Source organism: Rhopalosiphum padi, chromosome 1 (assembly GCF_020882245.1).
Source record: "Rhopalosiphum padi isolate XX-2018 chromosome 1, ASM2088224v1, whole genome shotgun sequence".
NCBI classification, from domain to species: Eukaryota; Metazoa; Arthropoda; class Insecta; order Hemiptera; family Aphididae; genus Rhopalosiphum; species Rhopalosiphum padi.
The window spans coordinates 71323544-71343818 of NC_083597.1; the positions used below are offsets into that span (position 1 = coordinate 71323544).

Here is a 20275-nt window from a genome sequence, read left to right on the forward strand (position 1 = left end):
TACGTTTTTATTGATATTATCATTTTAAAGTGAGTTATAGCTATGTAAAATATTACAACTTTAAAATGATAATATAAATAAAAACATATGACATTTCCTAAAGAATATTCTTAGCTTTAAATTTGATAATAGGTAAATTTACTGTAATGTTAAAGCTAAAATCACAAAATGTGTTCTGGTGAACGCAAATTTGCCATGATATACATTAGTAAGACAGAGACAACACATGCGGGTATAACGTCCTCGTAGTATTTTGATGTTATTATTATTATTATAATATGACGTTGAAAATGTTCGCGTGTTTTGGGTGGGCGATCGGACGACAACGATCATTCCGCCGTGTACGATCATGCAATACGCGCGTATATTATACTTACATGGTAGTACCGTCACGCAAGACGTATGAAATATTATAAAAAGTCGAGACGATTTTATAGTAGGTACATTGCAGGTGGTTATCGTCAATTATTTAGCCTGATAAATGCAGCTTATTGGCCACTATTTTTTTTTCATTTAAATCTGCAACCGTTTCAAAAGTCCTGTTTGGTCGTTTTCAATCGTCATCGTGCGATGTCTGGTATTTTAGTATTTAAAATTTTAAAAATATTATCGTGCACGCAGCGACTATCATCTCTCGAATTTCGTACTTCGGGCCGCTAATACTACAACTGAAATAATTGTATTTCACGGTATACGATTACAGCAGTCGGTTAGAGGAAATTTATATTATTTTTTTTTTATGCCGTCATCGAGTTTCGTATTCCGCGTGCGATTAGTGCTGGAGCGGCGGCCTTACTGCACACGATTTTAGGCCCTGCGTGTGCGTCATGCGACTTATCGGTTTGTGTTGTTTCGTTTTGAAAAAAAAAATTACATACGTCGACGGTTATTTGTTGCTTGTCGAGGCTTAATCGTTTCAACTATCCGCCGAGTAGTCACAAAGCGAGTTTGCGATACCCCATTTGTCAATTTATATTCGCAACGCACTATAAAATTATACATCCGAAACGATCGTAAATCGTATCTAAAATGTCTCGTGTACACGTTATATATTTATAATACGTTTATTTACACACATTCTCGGACAAAAGTCATATTAACAAATTTTAATTGTTAATAATATTAAACATGGCGTATTTCATTTTGGTAATGTCTTGCAAACAGCATTTTTAAGAGGAGAACGTTTGTATCTCGTTATATAATAAAATATTATACATAGTTTTTTTTATGTTAATTAAAAAATATGTATTGCACGTTATTTATTCTGTGCATTATCGCTTACTGCACGTACGGAGACGTAAAATTCGAATATGTTTTTGCAGTGGTAATTCCGGTTGATTATACACAGAGAATTGTTGTTTGATCAGTTTTAATAAGTAATAATTATATGTATTTGTGTGAGTGTAGTATATAAATTCAACTAAATGCCAAAAAACATGAAATACAATTTTAAATTAACATAATATTATCGATTCACCGATTTCGTTTGATGATGGAATACTGAAGCAGAAAGTTTTCGAATTTCTAATTTAGAGAAACAAAAAATGTATAATAATACTTATGGAATTGGGTAGTTGCTGTAGAATTGTAAATTGATGATAATTGCAGTTTACTTAGTACGTATTATAAAATTCACTCAATTTGATATTTTTCTTTACTTGTAGTTTTAATTGTGCAAGAAGTAAGAACAGGGTTTTAAATATGTAGTCGAAATTTATAAAACAAATATCGTGTAATTCTTAAAATATAATAAAGATTAATAAGTAAACAGTAGTAGGTATATTAACTGTATTTTTTGTGTAGTAGGATAACAAATACACCATTATAATACACTATTTTATGTGCGGGATTTGAATAAGTCGGAAAAAATGCATGATCTAAAATTGTTGAGCACGAAAACAACAACTCCGCAATTATATAGATTCAATGGCATTGTTACAACATAATGTTGTGTGCATAAACGCGCACGTGCAGAAACCGACTCACGAGAATAATGATACACGAATAAGGAGATTGACGTGTTTACTACGATCCACTACATATTAATACATAGTTACGTGCGATAATATTTTTAACACGGATAATGCAATGTGTAATGTATAAAATGTCAACGAATTACTGACATTATTACGATAATAATAATAATAACAATAATATGTTGTTTGATTAGCTACAGTGTGGCGTGTTTCAATAAGTGTATGTTTCACCCTGTATATTATGCACACTTGCACTACAGCAATATATGCTTTGGAATTCCACGCTGACGCACCCCCGCCTCCCACCTAAGAACCCTCGTCGCTGTTTAAAAATCCATTTGTTTGTCTTGACGGAGGTCCAGTACGTATTCGAAACCGGTTCCAACACGTGGTCCATGCCGCGGGTAACCATCTGAGATTACTTTTTCCATGGGATTCCACAGCAGCGAGTCTTTGCGCGGCAGATTCGGGTCCATATGTTATTGGTATTATTTCCCCTTCTCACTATTATACTACTTTTTCTTTTTGGCGCCACACCGCTCGCCAATTCGCTATTCAATATATATATATATATAGTTGTTCTACACCGGCGACTGAATAATGTGTATCCGAGAAAAAAATTTAGGTAGATAGATATTAAACAGTTCATCATCCATAAACACTGTGCCTTCAAATGATTTTAAGGTAATTGAATGGATTGACCTATTATCAAATTTAATGTTTACGACATTGTCTATACTATGTTATAATAAATCCAATAGCATCGTTTTTATTCTAAAATTTGATTTTTCATTACAAATTGACCAACGTTGTGTTGCATTGCTATTCTGTACATTCAGCACGCAGAATACGTATACTTAATGCATAAATTATGTCCAATGTTATTAGTCATTTTATTGTTTGTTATCATTTTGTTTAATCGTTTCTTTGAAAGTCGTATTTAGCAATAACCTAATGATTTATCTATTAAAAAAAAAATATTATTTTGTTTTTGTGGTTAAAAGAAGAAAGTAAAATATTGTGTATAATTATAATACATTTTCGTATTCACTACAGTTAAAATAATGTCATTCGTGTTGTTTTTTTTTTTTACACGGTTCGTTATTATTTTCACTTTTTTCTAATTTAACCACATTATAACTTTTAAACATAAATCGCGATAGTTATAGAAAGTGAATTTGGCGTAGTCTTATAAATATATATTTTTTAATCAAAATGTAGAAAAAAGTAATTTTTATAATATCGAGTTATACAAAATATTGAGTTACACAAAATTAACCGTAAAAATGTAAATGTAATGAATGTGATTATTGTCTATACAAAGATGATTTATGTTTTAAGACGTATTATAATTATCGACATTTATTATTTTTTTTAATGAGTATAGAAAATTAAGGTACATTGAATATGTAGATAGTACTTTACAGTATTTTTATTTCAATACATTTTAATTTTTGGTAATTATTAAATTATTGTTTCAACTATATATTGTTATTAATTTTATTATTGCTATGTTATTTTAAATTGCATGTTAAATTTAAAAACTCAATAAGTCGTAATACTTAAAATTTGAAATTTAATTGGCTAACTTATATTTTTAATAAATATATAATGGAAAATAAAAATGTTGTATGCTTTTCTACGCTACACCAATATATTAAAAATATGTAATTGTTTACATTGAAATCACTCGAAAATTACTATTTAATACTTACTCTTATTTGTTTTAATAAAATTCTTTAATAAAAAAATAGCTGTTTGCTATTCGTTTGGAAGATCCGGTTTTTATTTAGAGTTTTGAAGTCTTAGAAGAAAGCTGGTTGGTACATTATTTACACAGGAAATCGTTTTCACACGCAAATATGTATTTCTCTGGAAACAATAAAAAATGTTGATTATTTCCTACTAAAAGAGAAGAGCTAAATTTTAAAGTAATCAACTTTTATCCTTTTTCATTTATTAGTGTTTTTTGTCTATTATATTTAATATTCTTTTTATATTTTATTTCTAAGAAATGTCTTTTATTGTAGGCATAATTTGTTATAGATGGATTTTAACACAAAAATAAATATTAATTATGAAAACTAATGGTTTTTTTATAATAAAATTGTTTAAAAAATATATTTACTGTAATTCATTTAAAAGATAAAAACAGAAATTCACCATTATATTATGGTTCCACAATATAGTATCATTAATTTTTCTTTTGTCAACCTGTTTTATGGAGTTGACGGGAAAAGTACCGTTCTGTCCTATCTAATAATTCTAGGGGTATAGTTTCCACCCAATGGCCTCATGTGAAAAGCTTACCAAATGTTACCTATGCTTTTTTTTTATAAGCAGAAAATTTGGTATTGTACTTTGTATAGTTAAATGTTTTAATATTTTTAGTATTTATTTTCTTTAATTTTAATTTTTTATTACGTTATTTTACCAATGTCATCTCTTATTATTTTAATTAATACTATGTAAAAAAGTATGCATAGATACAAGTATACAATATAAGTGATTTTTTAGGTTATGCACGTTTTGTGTGTATTTATTGGTCCGTAATTTTTCAATATATTATCAACCTTAAATTGGAAGGAATTTCGTGTGCAACATTATGTTGCAATGTTAGGGCGCTCCACAAAGTCAAGCCAGTAACACTTATTTTTAAAGTGTCTTTCGCGTTGACATTTTTAAGTGGACAGAATTAGACCCGTCTCCCTCTCATTTTTTCCCACTACAACTAACATGTCGGTCTCCCGGCGGATATACACTTTAGTGGGTTCAGTTTATTTTTCCCCCGTCGTTAATGATCCGTCGCAGTTTTCGGGTACTGATTTTTCTTAAAGCGGCCAACCAATTAAGAGGGTATAAAAATTATCTTATAACTTTTAAAAACCTTTTTTCATTGTGTTAACCAAATAGTTTTGATAACGTCCGACGACGGCAAAGGGAAAAACAAGAATTTACATTTTCGAAATAATACTGACGGGTAAAAAGAAGATTTTACGTAGATATTTTATGACCGGAAACGTTTTTTTAACCCTTTGCATCACCTCCAGTAGTTTATCCGAATAACCAGTGATATTTTTTTTCCAACCACATTGTGCGTATAAATCCCTATTGTTTTATTATAATTAAATCGTAAAACAAAGAGATTTAATAAAAAATGCGCACAACGAAATATCCATCAGCACCGATAGGCCATGTGGATAGTATACCCTTTTAGTCTCCCGGTGGGATTATTGATAACAGAGATCATATATTTATATTATTTCATTCGGTGTTGCGCAGTTCACAAGTTAACACTTAAATAAACGTCCCAAGCTTATAAATTATAAATATAATGTGTTTTTAATAAGTAACCAGTCTAGTTCAGTTTTTTAAAGTTACAAAGTTTGAGTTTCTATCCGATTTTTGGTAAATAAACATTTATAATATAATACAAATAATTCTATATAAAATAAATGATTCCTTAAACTGCTTAAAAGTAATCAATGCATGTTTGTTGAATATTTATTTTCGCGCACTTATTTTTTTGTCAATTAGTATCGATTTCTATTAAAATATACGGTTTTTATATTTATAGTAAACAATTTCTTAGTTATTGAAAATAGTTTGGAAATTCTGGTGAAATTCGATAAATTAAATTTGAATATATTTAAAACTTAAGTTATGTAATTCTCGTATGTTCAAATTACGATGTTATAATCATACATTTTTACTGTATTGATGAAATATTTATATTTTTATAATTTAAGTATTCGGAATTGTTTAAGTTTATACGATTTGTGTGAGACAACAAATAATAAATACGTTTAATATTGTTCTCTAGCATTGTTTAATGTATATATATTTATATACAGACATACATGAGTATAATATATATATACATATGCATTGAAGAAGGTAAACATACACTCATACACTCACTCACTTGTCGTCGTCGGACTATTGTCGAGGTCGTGACCGCATCATTCCCTACCTCTTACTACGACGTTGTTGTGAAACGTCAGTAGGTGACTCACGCATCTAAAAAATAACTTTGCATCTGCACGTTGAAATATGGCATGTACACCGATGGCTGAATCGTTAGGCGAAGAAGTTTGCCGAATGAAACGTACGCTCAAATGGTCCGGTTACAAACACGTGAGTTTTTTTTGTCCATTCAATTCGTAGGTAGTATCATAATTTTTCCGACTACAATATAAAGGGTAGATAGGTAGTTAAAAAAAAAAAATCTTATAGAAAATCTGTAGAATGGAAGAGAAAGTAATTTACTATTGGAACGATTATGACACGGATATAATGAATTTTCACGCTGGCGAAACAATTATACGGTGCGAAGGTCCAGAGCGAAAATTGGTTTTGCTTTGCCTAATTATTTACGACGGCTAGAGATTGCGGAACGGCGATTATTTTTTTCTTCTATCCGCTACCGGTTTTTCAGCTGAATTTGTATAACAGATCAAAAACCTAATGTAGGACACCTTTACCGTTGCTTAATAAAGACTGATAACGTGTATACTTAGCATACACAAAATTACATATGATAAATAAGTTTTTATATTTTATTTAAACAGAAACACACAGCTAATATAATATTATATAAAATTGAAAAGAAACATATATAGATGAGAACAAATAAAGCCTTTTTAAATCTATGTTTTATTACGCGTAAAGTGCAAATTTTAACAAATATGATGTTTTAAGAAATTTATATTTTGCTTTTGTCTGATTAAAATTAGAATTTACTTCGCTTAATATGTAGTACTCGGATAAAATGTGTACAATTCAAAATTTCAAAGCGTTTCAAAATCGTTTTCTCCGTTTTCTATCTTTCAAATTCAAAGTTGAATGCCTAGAACATATTAAATATAATGGTTTATAATCGTATTTTAATTTTGAATCATTAGATAAAAAAATGAGATTATCTCCACTATGTATTTTTATTAAAATTATAAAACAGTTTCATAGATTGTTCTTATTTGTTGGAACAATTAAATTTTCGAATTAGTTACAAATATATAAGAAATTAAGACTGTTTTTAATCAATAATACTTCTAAGAATTATTTACGATCATTACCTGATAATATACTGATGACCATAAGAAAAACTAAGGAAGTAAATGTTTAGTCGATTGTGAGTTACGGTTATATAATTTTGTTTACCATATGTTAATATTTTTGTTATGTTTATGAATAATTTATTTTCAATATCATTTGTACTATTATTGTAGCTATAGTTTTTATTTTAAATATTTATACTACACACTGTATTTTTACATATAGATTGTTTTATAAATGAAGTTTTTACCGTTAATAAATAATAATAATAGTAACACAATATATTATTAAATATATGGAAATCCATTAGATATACTAAAAATTAATTATAAAAAATAAAATGTCATAAAGAACTTTCTTATTATCCGTACTTTTTATATGATCCCCTGAAATTGAAGTACCAAAGTGAATATTTTTATATTATGTTGTAGTAATTTAGTTTTTTAGTATAAAAATGCCTATAAAAGAAATATAAGAAATCAATAGGATAAAAAACCTGGATTTATATCATTAAATAAATGAAAATTTTAATAATAATAATATATATATATATATAGAGAGAGAGGCATAGAGACTATTACATTTAATATTTTTTAACTCATTACTAATAATAATATTTAAATAACAGTTGTCGGTAATCCTTTTTTATGTATTAACAAATAGTTTATAATGTCATACTTATTTAAAGAGATTGTTGGACAATTGACATATTTTTGTATTCTGGTTATTAAGGATTTATGACTTATTAAACTATTAAATTAATTTTTTTTTAAAACAGGAGCTCTATCCGTTATACAGTAGGTTTCGTATGTACTTCTTTGCTGAATAGGTCACTGTAATTGATGTGTTAAATTCGTATTCAATGATAAATCCTTGTACCTATATTCAAACTATGATTATTAGTGGAGACGGTCAGTTCTACGTCTAAAAATATTTAGCATTTTAACATCGATTTTTATTACTACTGGTAATACGGTAAGTTGAACTAATTTATCTACGATTAGTATATTTTGAATTACAAAAAAAATCAAAATCGTTACCTTGGCAAAATATTGTAATTGTTCGTTGAAATATCCAATGTCGTTTGAATTTGTGCTTTAAATTTCTATTAAAAATAGTTGTGCCTATTCATATTCGAGTTTTTTTTAAATAGCTGTAAGAAAAAAATATGAGATATGAATTGTGTTATGAATAGGTTTGTAGTATAAAATATATGGTTTAAAATTAGTCTACATATTATCTTGAATATTATAATAATGTTCATTGGGTATAGGAAATAGCAATTTACGTAATTGCAAAAAGTTTCAAGTTCATATAAATAATATTTTTTTTTAAATTACAACATAGTTCCTAAAATCGATAGATGAAAAATCGCATTACATCCAATTTTGTTCTAATGTCTTTCAAAAAAATGTTTACATGTGTATTTGCGGTGTGTACTATTAACATTATGCATAATTGAGAGAATATAAAAAATAAATACTCATCAATGTTAAACTAATACATTCATTGCTCCGATCAGAATTTAAAATGTTAAAAAGTAATTGGTGCATCGTGTATTGAATTATAATAATCAAAGTATTCATTTACAAAAAAATCTTCCGTAGGTATTTACTTTTACAGTCCGTTATAAAAATGTATAATAATTTATGCGATTTATACTTCTCTAATTAATTTTATGGTAGCCTTGTTTCGTAATCAAGGCTTACCTTATTTAACATGCAATATTTTATGTAAAGTTTCTCGTCTGTGTAATAGAATGTTAGTCGACCGTAAAGGTAAAATGTACCGGACAAGACATTGTTCAATTTGCCAGATCGGTGACTAAAAAATTAATTTATACTTTGAAAATGTACCAAAACTTTTTTTTATTTTATTAAAATTCTTTCTTTACGTTTTTATAAATATTCAAAAGTTACTAAACCGTTTTAATTTTCGGATAAGTAAATAAATATTTGTATTATATTAACCTGTTAAGATATACATGTATACATTTTAATCTACTGATATTAAATTAAAATTGTTTAATAATTCATGCAGTTGAAAATATTTTGGTTATTATAAATATTAACCAAACATACTACAATATGCTGTGTTTTCCAGAAAATTGAGACAATTATCTCAAGAGAACCTCTCTTTTCTCAAGATTTACATAGATCTATGCTTTTTATATTTATTATATATTATAAAATAAGTTATATGAATTTTTGAATTTGAATAACATTTTTACAAATTCTTAAAGTGTTTATAACTGATTTAAAAATGAAAAAATGAAAAAAAAACTTCGCTCAAACACAGTTTATATTTTCCTCTAAAAGTTATAGAACATTTTCTCTAATATTCATTAGTAGTAAACTGTAGTAAAATAAGTACGTATACTTGCTACTTGTCATATGTTACGAGTCAATAATTTTAGTGTAGAGTTTTAAAATTACAATTTGTTTTTCTATGTTTACTCTATATTTAATGTTCCATTTTTACAAACATGCACTTATAAAATATTACTTTAAATAATTGTCTATAAATACTATATTTTAATATAATTAAAATATAGCACTATACTCTTATGGGGCAGTATAAAACTTAATTTTAATATATATATATAATAATTATTATTTAAATAAATAAAAATTATAATTCAATTATTTTATATTTAAACGTTTAATGTTATTAATTAGTATAAAAATAATTTTTTTTCTGTTTCCGATTTGTATTTCTGCAGCTTGTATTTTTTCGTGGTAGTAAAATTTAACTTATAAATTTTATTCTTATTCTTTATTAGTGCAACAAAAATTGTTGTTAGTTGATACCTTTATTGTTGGGCTTGGCCATAGAAAATTAAAATAATTTAAGAACTGTTCGATGAATCGTTTTTTATTTTTAAACAATTAGATATATTGATCACTTTTAATATAAGTATACAGTCAAATTTGTAGTTAAGTTTTTACAAACTTGGTTCAATTTAAAACGTATATTTTATCAACTTAATCTGTTTGATACCTTAATAATTTTTCAAAATAGCTATTTTTATACTTTTTATGGTTTTCTTTTTGATATTTTCTTGGAAATGAATCTTCAAATGTTGACTATTATTTGAATCGAATATTTATTTCATTATTATTCATAATGCTATATTATATTATTATTATAATATTATACTATAGAATTATTTAAAACGTTACTGTAGGGTTTTAGTTTATTCTTTATTGGTTGTTGGTTTATACATTATTTTATGATAAAAATAAGAGTTAAAACCGTGACTAAAAGATTTTTTTTTATACTGAACATCCTGATATTGACCTACGGGAAGACATGTAATTCTAGACTAAGCTGATTAATTTATAGCATTATTATAGTCTGGCTGGGGAGATAAAATACCGGCCGTATTCGAAAAACGGACCGGCTTTAGCAATTGATAGATACTAGGTTGTGTTTTCACAAACAGCATTAACACGTTATTGGAAGTGAACAAAAACTCTTTTTGAATCACGTCGTAAAGGGGCTTAATATAAAAGATAATCTTTTATTATTTATAAAAATGAGCTTTTGTTGCCGTTTTATTAGATTATATGTACACACTCTATGAATGTGGATTATCAAAAAATATAATTTTTTTAAATCTATAATTTATTTTATCTGTTTTCTAAAACTCTTTTACAATATATTATTAAATACATACTTATAAAGAAAACAATGTTTCAATGTTTTTAAATTTCAGTTGTTTTTTTTAAATATTATTGTGTCACAGATGGTTTATAATAGGAAATTTTATAGTACACATGTCAAATATTAATTTATATTTATTTTGCATTTATAAATCATGATGTTAATATCTGTTACTCGTATTATATTCAATAGGAACGTAGTCATCGAAAAGTTCTAGTATCTATCTGTTAAAATATAATGAATATAAAAACAGTATCTATCTAGTCTGCAATATTTTTTCGTATGTCTGATTTTTATGTACATATCTAATTTAAAATACACTGCACTAATGCTAATTAATGTTTGTCAATAATGTTACCTAAGTGTGTACCTATTAGTGTTTTATTAAGATAAGTAACACAGTTCGCACATTAAAAGAGACACAAGATATAAATTCAGAACAGTTGATCTTAGACGAGAGAAGGTTGTTTTAAGAAATTAAATATTTGCTGAGTGTCTACAATTCGCATGACTTTCCGAGTAAAGAATACGTGGACTATCCTGTAATAGTAGTTTTGAAGGGTAAAAAGGTATTTTCACTGAACCCTTTCGATAATGCTACGTGAAAAGTAGCGGCTAGCGGTGAAAGTATCTTAAAGAATAGTGCCGTACTCAATGATAAGGCCTAAAAAAAATAATAACTTTAACTGGAGTCACCAGTTGAAATTTAGTTAATACACGAATAAAGAAAACCAAAAAGTTTGAATACTTTACAACAAATACTTAGTAATGCATAGAGTTTGTGTCAGAGTAAAGCCCAAGTCTTTAACTTAGTTTCTTACAATTTCTAAAGGAATATTGTTAACGGAATAAGTATATACCTACTTAATAGGAGTATTATGGTGACAGAAAGTCATAACCGAGCACAATGATATATTAAGAAAAAGGCCAACGATTTTTCCCAAGATATGTTGAATTTTTTATTGCGATATTAATATATTATATTATTATTATTATAATTTTATTATGTTTTTCATCATAATAATAAATGTTATTAAAAAATAGAGTAATGTTAATTTTAAAAATGCGTTATACATTATATTACTATAAGTCATCTATTCTAATTTGTATTAAATATTTTAAGATTTGTTTATTGTTGGTTGGTTTATCTTGTCCTAGTGACTGATGGAGGAACTCGGGATATTGTTTTCATTTCTAGAAGTTTTTGTTTGTTGACATAAACGAGGAGGTGCTTCTCGGCGTATTTTGATACCGATTACATGAAAGAGAATGTCATTCATAGCATATTTTAATAATATAATACTATGTTCTTCTCATACATAAAGGCGCGCCACCGCCGTGATTTTTGGTGCGCTTGTTTATAGGAAGCCAAACACGAAACATGCACCACGCGCTGCTTATCCCACGCTTGTATTTAATATTATGTGGAGGTATATAATGCCTATTTGAAATACGTACAATCGTATTATATTGTATTACAATAGATAAAACTATTTATATAAATACCTATATAACGGATAGAACAAAATAAAACATGTTACATGTAGGAATCTGTGTCGGGGGCACGCCCGAAAATCCGTGAACTTTTATTTCTAAATGTATTAGTTTTTTATAAATAAATAAATAAATAAATATATATATATAGGTTTATTTAAGTCTTATGTGTACTATACAAGTTGACAGGAAAATATTGATTGAATAAATAATGTATATATTTATTATCTAATAATTGTCAATTCGCCCAGGTACTATAATGAAATACCTATACACAGTATATTATTATTTTAGCTATAAATTAATATTTTCATTCTTTTTCAAAAATGTCTATATTAATTTGTAAAATTTTAAAACTATAATAAGAAGAAAAAAAATCTTGCGTTCTTTGTCTGTATTTGTGGTCCAAGGATTTCAGGTATATTTTAATTCAAATGTATGATAATTTAAAACATAGTACAATATATAAAGGATCATATAAAACGTTTGGTATAAATAACTTATCTTATAATTGTAAACGCTTCAAGAATCCTTTGATAAAGTTTTCGATTGGAAATTTCTCGTTTTGTAAGAAATAGTGTATTTGTTAATTTTATGTTAATGGACATTTATAGGGATATAAAGAAAATATTAATTAATTTTTTTTTTTACTCTGGAAGTCGGGACCAAAATATGTTCAACTACTAAGTTGTAATGAATGCAATCAGCTGTAGGCATCCAGTCATCTTTTTTTTTCCGGTGTTTTATTGTTTATAGTGTTTACGATTAATAATGGTTACATACATTTTATGATATTAGATATGATCGTGAGAAATTATCATTTTCGGAATTCCGGTTACGTATAAAAAACATTTAAAAAAACACCATTTTAAATCATTATATACATTTAACTCTTATAAACTCTCGTTGATTGTTATTCTGTTTGTTCATGGATTATTATTAAATGTGTTATTATATTTTTTAATGTCTAAACTACTCTGCAATGTATCATATTAACTTCTTAATATAAATGTACTTGTTGTACTTATGAGATTAGTGATTACTTATTATTCACCATTAATAATAAAACATTTAATAATATGTCAATGCAATTACTATTTTTTGATTATTATTTGATAAAAAAAAATATATATATTTTTATCAGATGATTGTAATTTTGGAAACATTATAACATCTTTAATTATTTTTAATGAGTACTTAATTACGATTTAGTTATGATTTAATTTATTTTTAATGTTTATCATGTTTATAAAATTATATATTTATTTTATATTCACATCTAATACATAGAAAATAAAATATTTGACCTCTGCATACTAATATGATAGGTTTCTTTTCGCTTCTCATTTGAGGTTAATGCTGAAAGTTAAACTATATCCTTCATTATTACTAACCGAAAATCTGCCTGAGGGATGTAAAAGTTCAGTAATTTGAACTCGTATAGTTGTCGATACATAAGTCGACAGAAAACGGTTTGAAGCTTTGGATTTATATTAGTTTACTCAGATCAACCCTGGGAAATAAAAGCAGTAATCACGACTAAAGTTACAATAAAGAAGTCCATCTCATGTGTTGACATTGTAAAATGTATAGATTCGAGAATAATGTTGTATTAAACATACTTTTGTATATATTTGTTTGATTTGGAATTAGGAATCTATTGTTGAATACTCAGTGTACTGGCTTTTCATTGCGATATTGAGTGTTAAAACATTATTTATACCATATACGATTATTGATTGTGTACTGTAATTTTTCGTCATTGTGTATTGGTCCCTTCAAATTAATAACAATAATTAGAAATTTCTTCAGGTACATTGGAAAATATCTCGATGAATTTCTGACCCTTGTATAGAATATTGTATACTCTATAGTGTATAGTCTTTACGTGCCATGTACATATAACACATGTACAGGATGATGAGAATAGGATAAAGTAGAATTTAATTAAAACCCATATCATACAGAGATACAACGGTGATGCGTATGATGACGTAGGGTTAGCACATCTCGTGCATTCCGAAGTCTTGTAATTTGGAGCAGCATTACCGAGACTAGGAAAAATGCAAATATTGTGCAGAAGAAAAAATAAATACGTAATAAAATTGTTGAGAGAATTACATCAGCGATTAAAATAACATCAAAAGGAAGACAATGTAGTAATTTCGTTGTGAAAATAGAATTAATACCGCCTATATCAATATAATATAAAGTATAACTTTTTTCTTGAAATTTGTCTGACATTTTAAATTGAATTGTCTTTATATTTCCTAAATAAATTATTATTTGTAAATTCTGGTATTAGTTCATATTTTTTTAAATTTGTAATATCTTTGTACTTTGTACATTTTGCTCATTTTTGGTAAATTTCTTTCATCTGGATTGCGTTTAAATGTTTTTATATTTAAATAATATAGGTGCGAGAGATAACTGAATAAAAATATTTTACATTATACATATTATTACATAAAACTTATTTAGTTTGCCAATTTATAAAATCTTTATAAAGTATATCAACTCATTATCGTACTTCATCATTTATATTGCAAATTTAGAATACTAGTATTTACTTCAATAAGTACATAGTACTGTTATTATTCTGTGCCGACGTACCATTATTATCAGTCGATCGTTTTAAGGTTTAAGTAATTAGAAAAAGAAAATATGATTACGTTTAAATAAACTAAATTAAATAATTTGTTTCGGTATATTGGATTTTTATTAAACAACCCTACTCTTTTCTAAAATTAAATGTGTTACCTAAATTGTTTTTATAGATACATAGTATCAAAAGGAATTGTTTAGTAGCGTCTACTTTATTCATTCGTAAATACTTTTCTTGGTCGATTTACTTTCTAACCATTCTGCCATAAGCTATATTCATGTATTTATATAAGTATTTATAGTATATGTACATATAAAATATGAGTACATATTAATACATTACACATATTATAATATACTGTATTATACGAAGATGAAAATTAAATCCTTTACGATATCGTCTGGTTATAGGCTGGTATTTTTATTTTTCAGGAGTATTTATATACTATGATATTATGTTTGTAAATCTACACTGTTAAAAACATTCGTTGATAAAAAGTAGGGCAATACATAATCGACCGTCATATAGAATATAGATAAAGATTAATATTTTTTGCCATTGTCGATTTCGGACGAGACGGACATTATTAAAAGTACCTATTTTAGTTGTAGACAATATGATTATTATAATACGGAATCACGTTTTGATATTTTTCGCAATTGTTTTTTGGATTAAATTATTAAGTTTCAAAACACTAGCATTATTAAATCTTCAATGATAACGGCTATAAATACAAAACATACCTACTTAGTTTATAATGAATAATATAATTATTGAGTCTTTAATTGTAATATATATTATAATGAAAGTAAGTATATTATTTATTTTGAATATAACCAATAAATGTTATCAATTTTTTTCAAAATTGCTTAAATTATTGGTAAATAATAAATAAAGCTGTAAATTCTTAATTTTAAGATATATATTACTAGCAGTTTTTTTTTAAGGTTTCACCTAAAATCAAATGATTTAGAATTTAACGTTACAATTTTCTTGACTGTTTTCAAATTAAATATTTTTTTAAATAAGCTGATTACTGAGTTTGAATATATTATGCAAGTTATTCTTTCAATTTCAAATATTAAACTTAATTTGTAAATTGATAACTTTTGAAATTAGTAATATTATGTGTTTTAAATTTTATTTGCTTGCACAAACAATAAAGAATATATTTATTTTTATTAAAGCAAACACTTGAAAATCTTTAAGTTAATGAGATTATAGGATGCAATAATACAATGATATAAATAAGTGACTTCATTATTAAATTTTCACGTATTGGTTGTAATCTGTTTTAAGCTTTCTATTGTTCTATAATTCGGCTTATTGTGAAAATCGGGATTATATATGAATTAGGTAAAGTTTCATTTAATATTTAATTTCCTATTGAAACTCAGCGTATTTTTAATATATGTAATTCAGGTAAATATAAAACTCGAATGTCATTATTCAATATAAATGATTTGAATAAACGTAATATTTATTTTATGAGTAGAAAAAATAAATACTACTAATAATAAACACAATTGTTTTTATTAACAATACTGTAATAAAAATGCCTTATTTAGAATAGAACAATTTAGACTTTAAATACGCTATTTAATAAGTACACCTATTAAAGAGATTTACTGATAAATAATATATATTATGTTGGTAAACAATTGTATCGTATTATTCATTTTTCATGTCACGATCCGATGGATAATAAATAATGATTGTATTGGCGATAAGTGAACCATTTAGGTAATACCTAACATACATTTTAAATACTGAGCTGAGTGATGAATGTATTGGTTTTACAATGATATAATATATTTTTATTATTATTTGTGTCTGTCATTTTCTTTCGGAGCAGTAAAATAGCTTCAATCTTCAATGTTGGGGTAGTTTTTGGTAGCAAATTGGATTAAGTTGATCTTGGGGCATGCGTGGAGAAGTGTAATACTGCAAAAGTTAACAATTCTAATTAATTTTCAATATAATTAGAAAAAATAAAATATGGTTTTGGTTATGGTTATAGGTAATTTTAATAATTTAACAGATTCATTGGTGCTTTACTCAATAAAGAGGTTGAATATTATAATAAAGCATAGTCACTTTCCTCGATTTTTTTAAATTTAGATGTATGAGTGTAGGTATTTGTTTAAATTTAACTTTGTATTCAATATTTCTTTGGTTAATTTAAATACCTGGTTTCTGTTACAATAGTAGAGATTTCAAAAATCTATATAATTGTCCCAGACATAATCTTCATTATTTTTAAAATCATTGTATCTTTATTCATTTTTCAATTACATGTCATCTCGTTTAAAGTATCTTTGTTTTTTCCCTATAGTTTGAGTTCCATATGGGTTTATTATATTTCCAATGTAGAGTGCTTTTTTTTGTTTATGTATTTGTCTACAAACAAGATTTGGTCAGGATACTTATAATAGGTTTTGTACTTTTTGTGTGCACAGAATTCCCGGTTTATCCAATTTACGACCTCTGGTCAAATATTGAACACGCTCAAGGGTTGTTCTTAACGAATAAGAAAAAAAAAGGCTTATGACATGGACAATCGGTTTAGGGATTGACGTCCTTGAGAATGAAAAGAAAGATCAGAGAGGGGTGGAAGATAAATGATAATGATCGTAGTATATTCAAGCGGAAAATACTGTGCGTGGGATCAGTCGACGGGTTTTTTTTCTGATTGAGGTTACTAGCTGTTTTCTGGTTTTGCGTATTGGTCTGTTGAATTTCTTCTGAAAATAAATCCACACAACACAATGTGAGTAAATAGAGATTATACATTTACAATTTTGGGACGAATTCAAGTATAAATTCTTAGTAATGAGATTAATCAAGTCACTTATTTTTAATATTTGACTAGAAAAGTTTAAATTTTTAAGCATATTTGAATTTATATAATATTTATAATTTGTATAATATATAATATTGCTACTATTTATATATTTATTTTTTATTAGCAATACGGTAGGTTGAACTAATGCTTGCTAAAAACAAATCGCATAATATATTATGTAATAATTATTAGTATTAGTTCTAAAATATTCTTCAAAAAGTGATGGTCAATTCATTTATCGTTCGGCTCAGAATCTAAAACTATAAGTATAACACTGAAATTTACAAATAAACGACTTGTAGTTTCCAGAAGTTAATTAATTTAAATTAAAAACACCTGATTTTTCATGAGTCTATTATATAATATAAAGTAAAAAGTAAAAGGTGTTTTAACGCATTTAATTAAAAAAGTTTATGTAGTTTTTTCGTTGCATTTCATTTTTTAAATTTATTATTTAAGTTATATTTAACTATAAAATCGCATATTAATAACTGTGTATATTTTTTTTGTAGATTGGCCATATTTTATTAAATTTGTTTTAAAATAAAAATAAACGGTGCTAACTTAATCTATTTTTCAAAAATGGTTATTATTTGTTTACATAAAATAATTAATTATTAAATATGATAACCATGATTTAAAAAAATGTCTTGTTTGCAGTCTAATATAAACTTAATAATTTAGTGGTAAATAATGATTAATTGAATAAATCTATATTTTTTTGAATAGTATTTAAAAAAATTGAATTACCTCATCCAGTTTGTTTTATTTCATTTAAGTTTACTCTATAATTAGTTAAAAAAAAATATATATTTTATTAATTAAAAAATATCAAAATGACTGAGATTTAAACATCACCACAATACTTTGTGTTAGCAGAGGGGGGCTCTTGAAAAATTTACGTTTGAAATAGATATAAATCGGTTATCATCATTCATTGTTTAATGTTTATATTTTTAATTCTGTTTGAAGTGAGTTTTTTTACAAACCAAGTTGTGTTTAAATAGTTTAGAGTATAGTATATATATATATATTTATATTATACTATTTGTTTATAATAATATGGTCTATAATTTAAATTGTATACCTTTTTTATAATAATTGTCTTAGAGAATTGACATTGCTTCCGCCAAATTGCACCATCCATCCGCATCCTATCCCGATGTTCTGTCTATTATAAGATCTATGGATATAAAGAAGTTTTACTTTCACTTAAAAATTATAATCAATAAAATCGAGGTTATTATTGTTTAACATTCGAGTGATAAGCTGATATTTTGAACGGCGTATCATGTTATCGTAATTTTAGAGTTTTGGATCAATTTAAGAAGTAACCACATCTAAAATATAGTGTTATTTACTATGCAAAATATTATTAACAATATTCGAAATTATTTAATACCCATTTTTGATTAAAATCGTTATAAAATTAGTAAAATTAATAAATTCTCTATCGAGTAATGAAATTAAGTTTAAAAGTAGTTTAAATAATATTTTGATATAGATCCTTTCTTATATACATTTTAGTGAATAGATGCAAACTCCAGAACCTAACTTATCGGGGAAAAACTATTTTTATACTGAAACTGCCCAACGTAGTTTTTTGTAATAAATTTTATTCAAGTTGAAAAATAGTTACTAGGGTTATTAGAATATACTTGTTTTAACTAGATATACCTATTGTTAAACCATCACCAATCAATAGATTATTGTCGAATATAGTAGGTATAACCTATAATAGTTTGTTTTGAAATCATATTAATTAAGGTCTCTTCATTCATTTATTTAGGTACTTATATTATTTTATAAATTATGTTTAATGATTATATTTCAAGTATCATGTAAAATACGAGATCTCGTAAATAAATATTTGTTAAAAAAATATTATTTTTCTTTTAAAGATATATCATATAGATGGAATATTTTGACTTTACCTTTAGACGTGAAAAAATAAATTCTGCTGATTAACAACAAAACTTGTAGTATATAATTATGAACAGTTAAAAAGAACAAACTAACTGTTTTATATATATTTTTTTCTTACCAATTGACGCAAGACTTTACAAAGTAGCTTTACGAAAGTTCCACTACTCCGACAGTCACAATCAAGCTTACACAGTTTCACATGACTGCCATGTCATTCATGAGAGTATAATTCATCATTTGAGTGAATTTACTTACTTACCACATATATTTTGTTATCATATTGGGCTTGTGAAACGCAGTGGCCATCATTAAAATACGTCATCCACTTCAGCCAAAAAATGAGTTTTTTATTTGAAAGATAACTCAGCCATTGGTATGCTTGATATACAAACGACTCAGTCCTTTATGACTTATACATGTTAAAACTATGTCTTCGAAGTTTTTTTAAAAATCTATTCTTTTTTTGTGTAAAATTTATATTTAAACACCGCAGCAGGTACTATATACTTATTTTCAATTGTTTTTTGATTATTAACCTTAACTTGGATTATTTTCTTTTTATATTTTATAATATAGATGTATTATATATACAATACTGTATATTGTAATTAATTTATTGTACTTAGGATATTTTATGATTTGATTTTATAAAAATAACTAAATTATAATTCAACTCGTTTAATTCGTCTGAGTTCCTCCAAATACATA

The 20275-nt window shown here is 26.0% G+C and overlaps 1 protein-coding gene across 4 annotated transcripts in view; it reads left to right on the forward strand.

The window, feature by feature from the left end:
• Positions 1-20275, forward strand: part of LOC132917043 (probable serine/threonine-protein kinase yakA) — a 98708-nt gene that overhangs the window by 18690 nt on the left and 59743 nt on the right. Inside the window, exon 1 of one of the 4 annotated variants that reach the window (XM_060977772.1) lies at positions 5830-6113. The exons of the other annotated variants lie outside the window; for them this stretch is intronic. Coding sequence (XP_060833755.1) covers positions 6030-6113 — 84 coding nt within the window. The 5' untranslated portion in view covers positions 5830-6029. Of the gene's footprint in view, positions 1-5829; positions 6114-20275 lie in introns of those variants that run through there. 4 annotated transcript variants of the gene reach the window in all.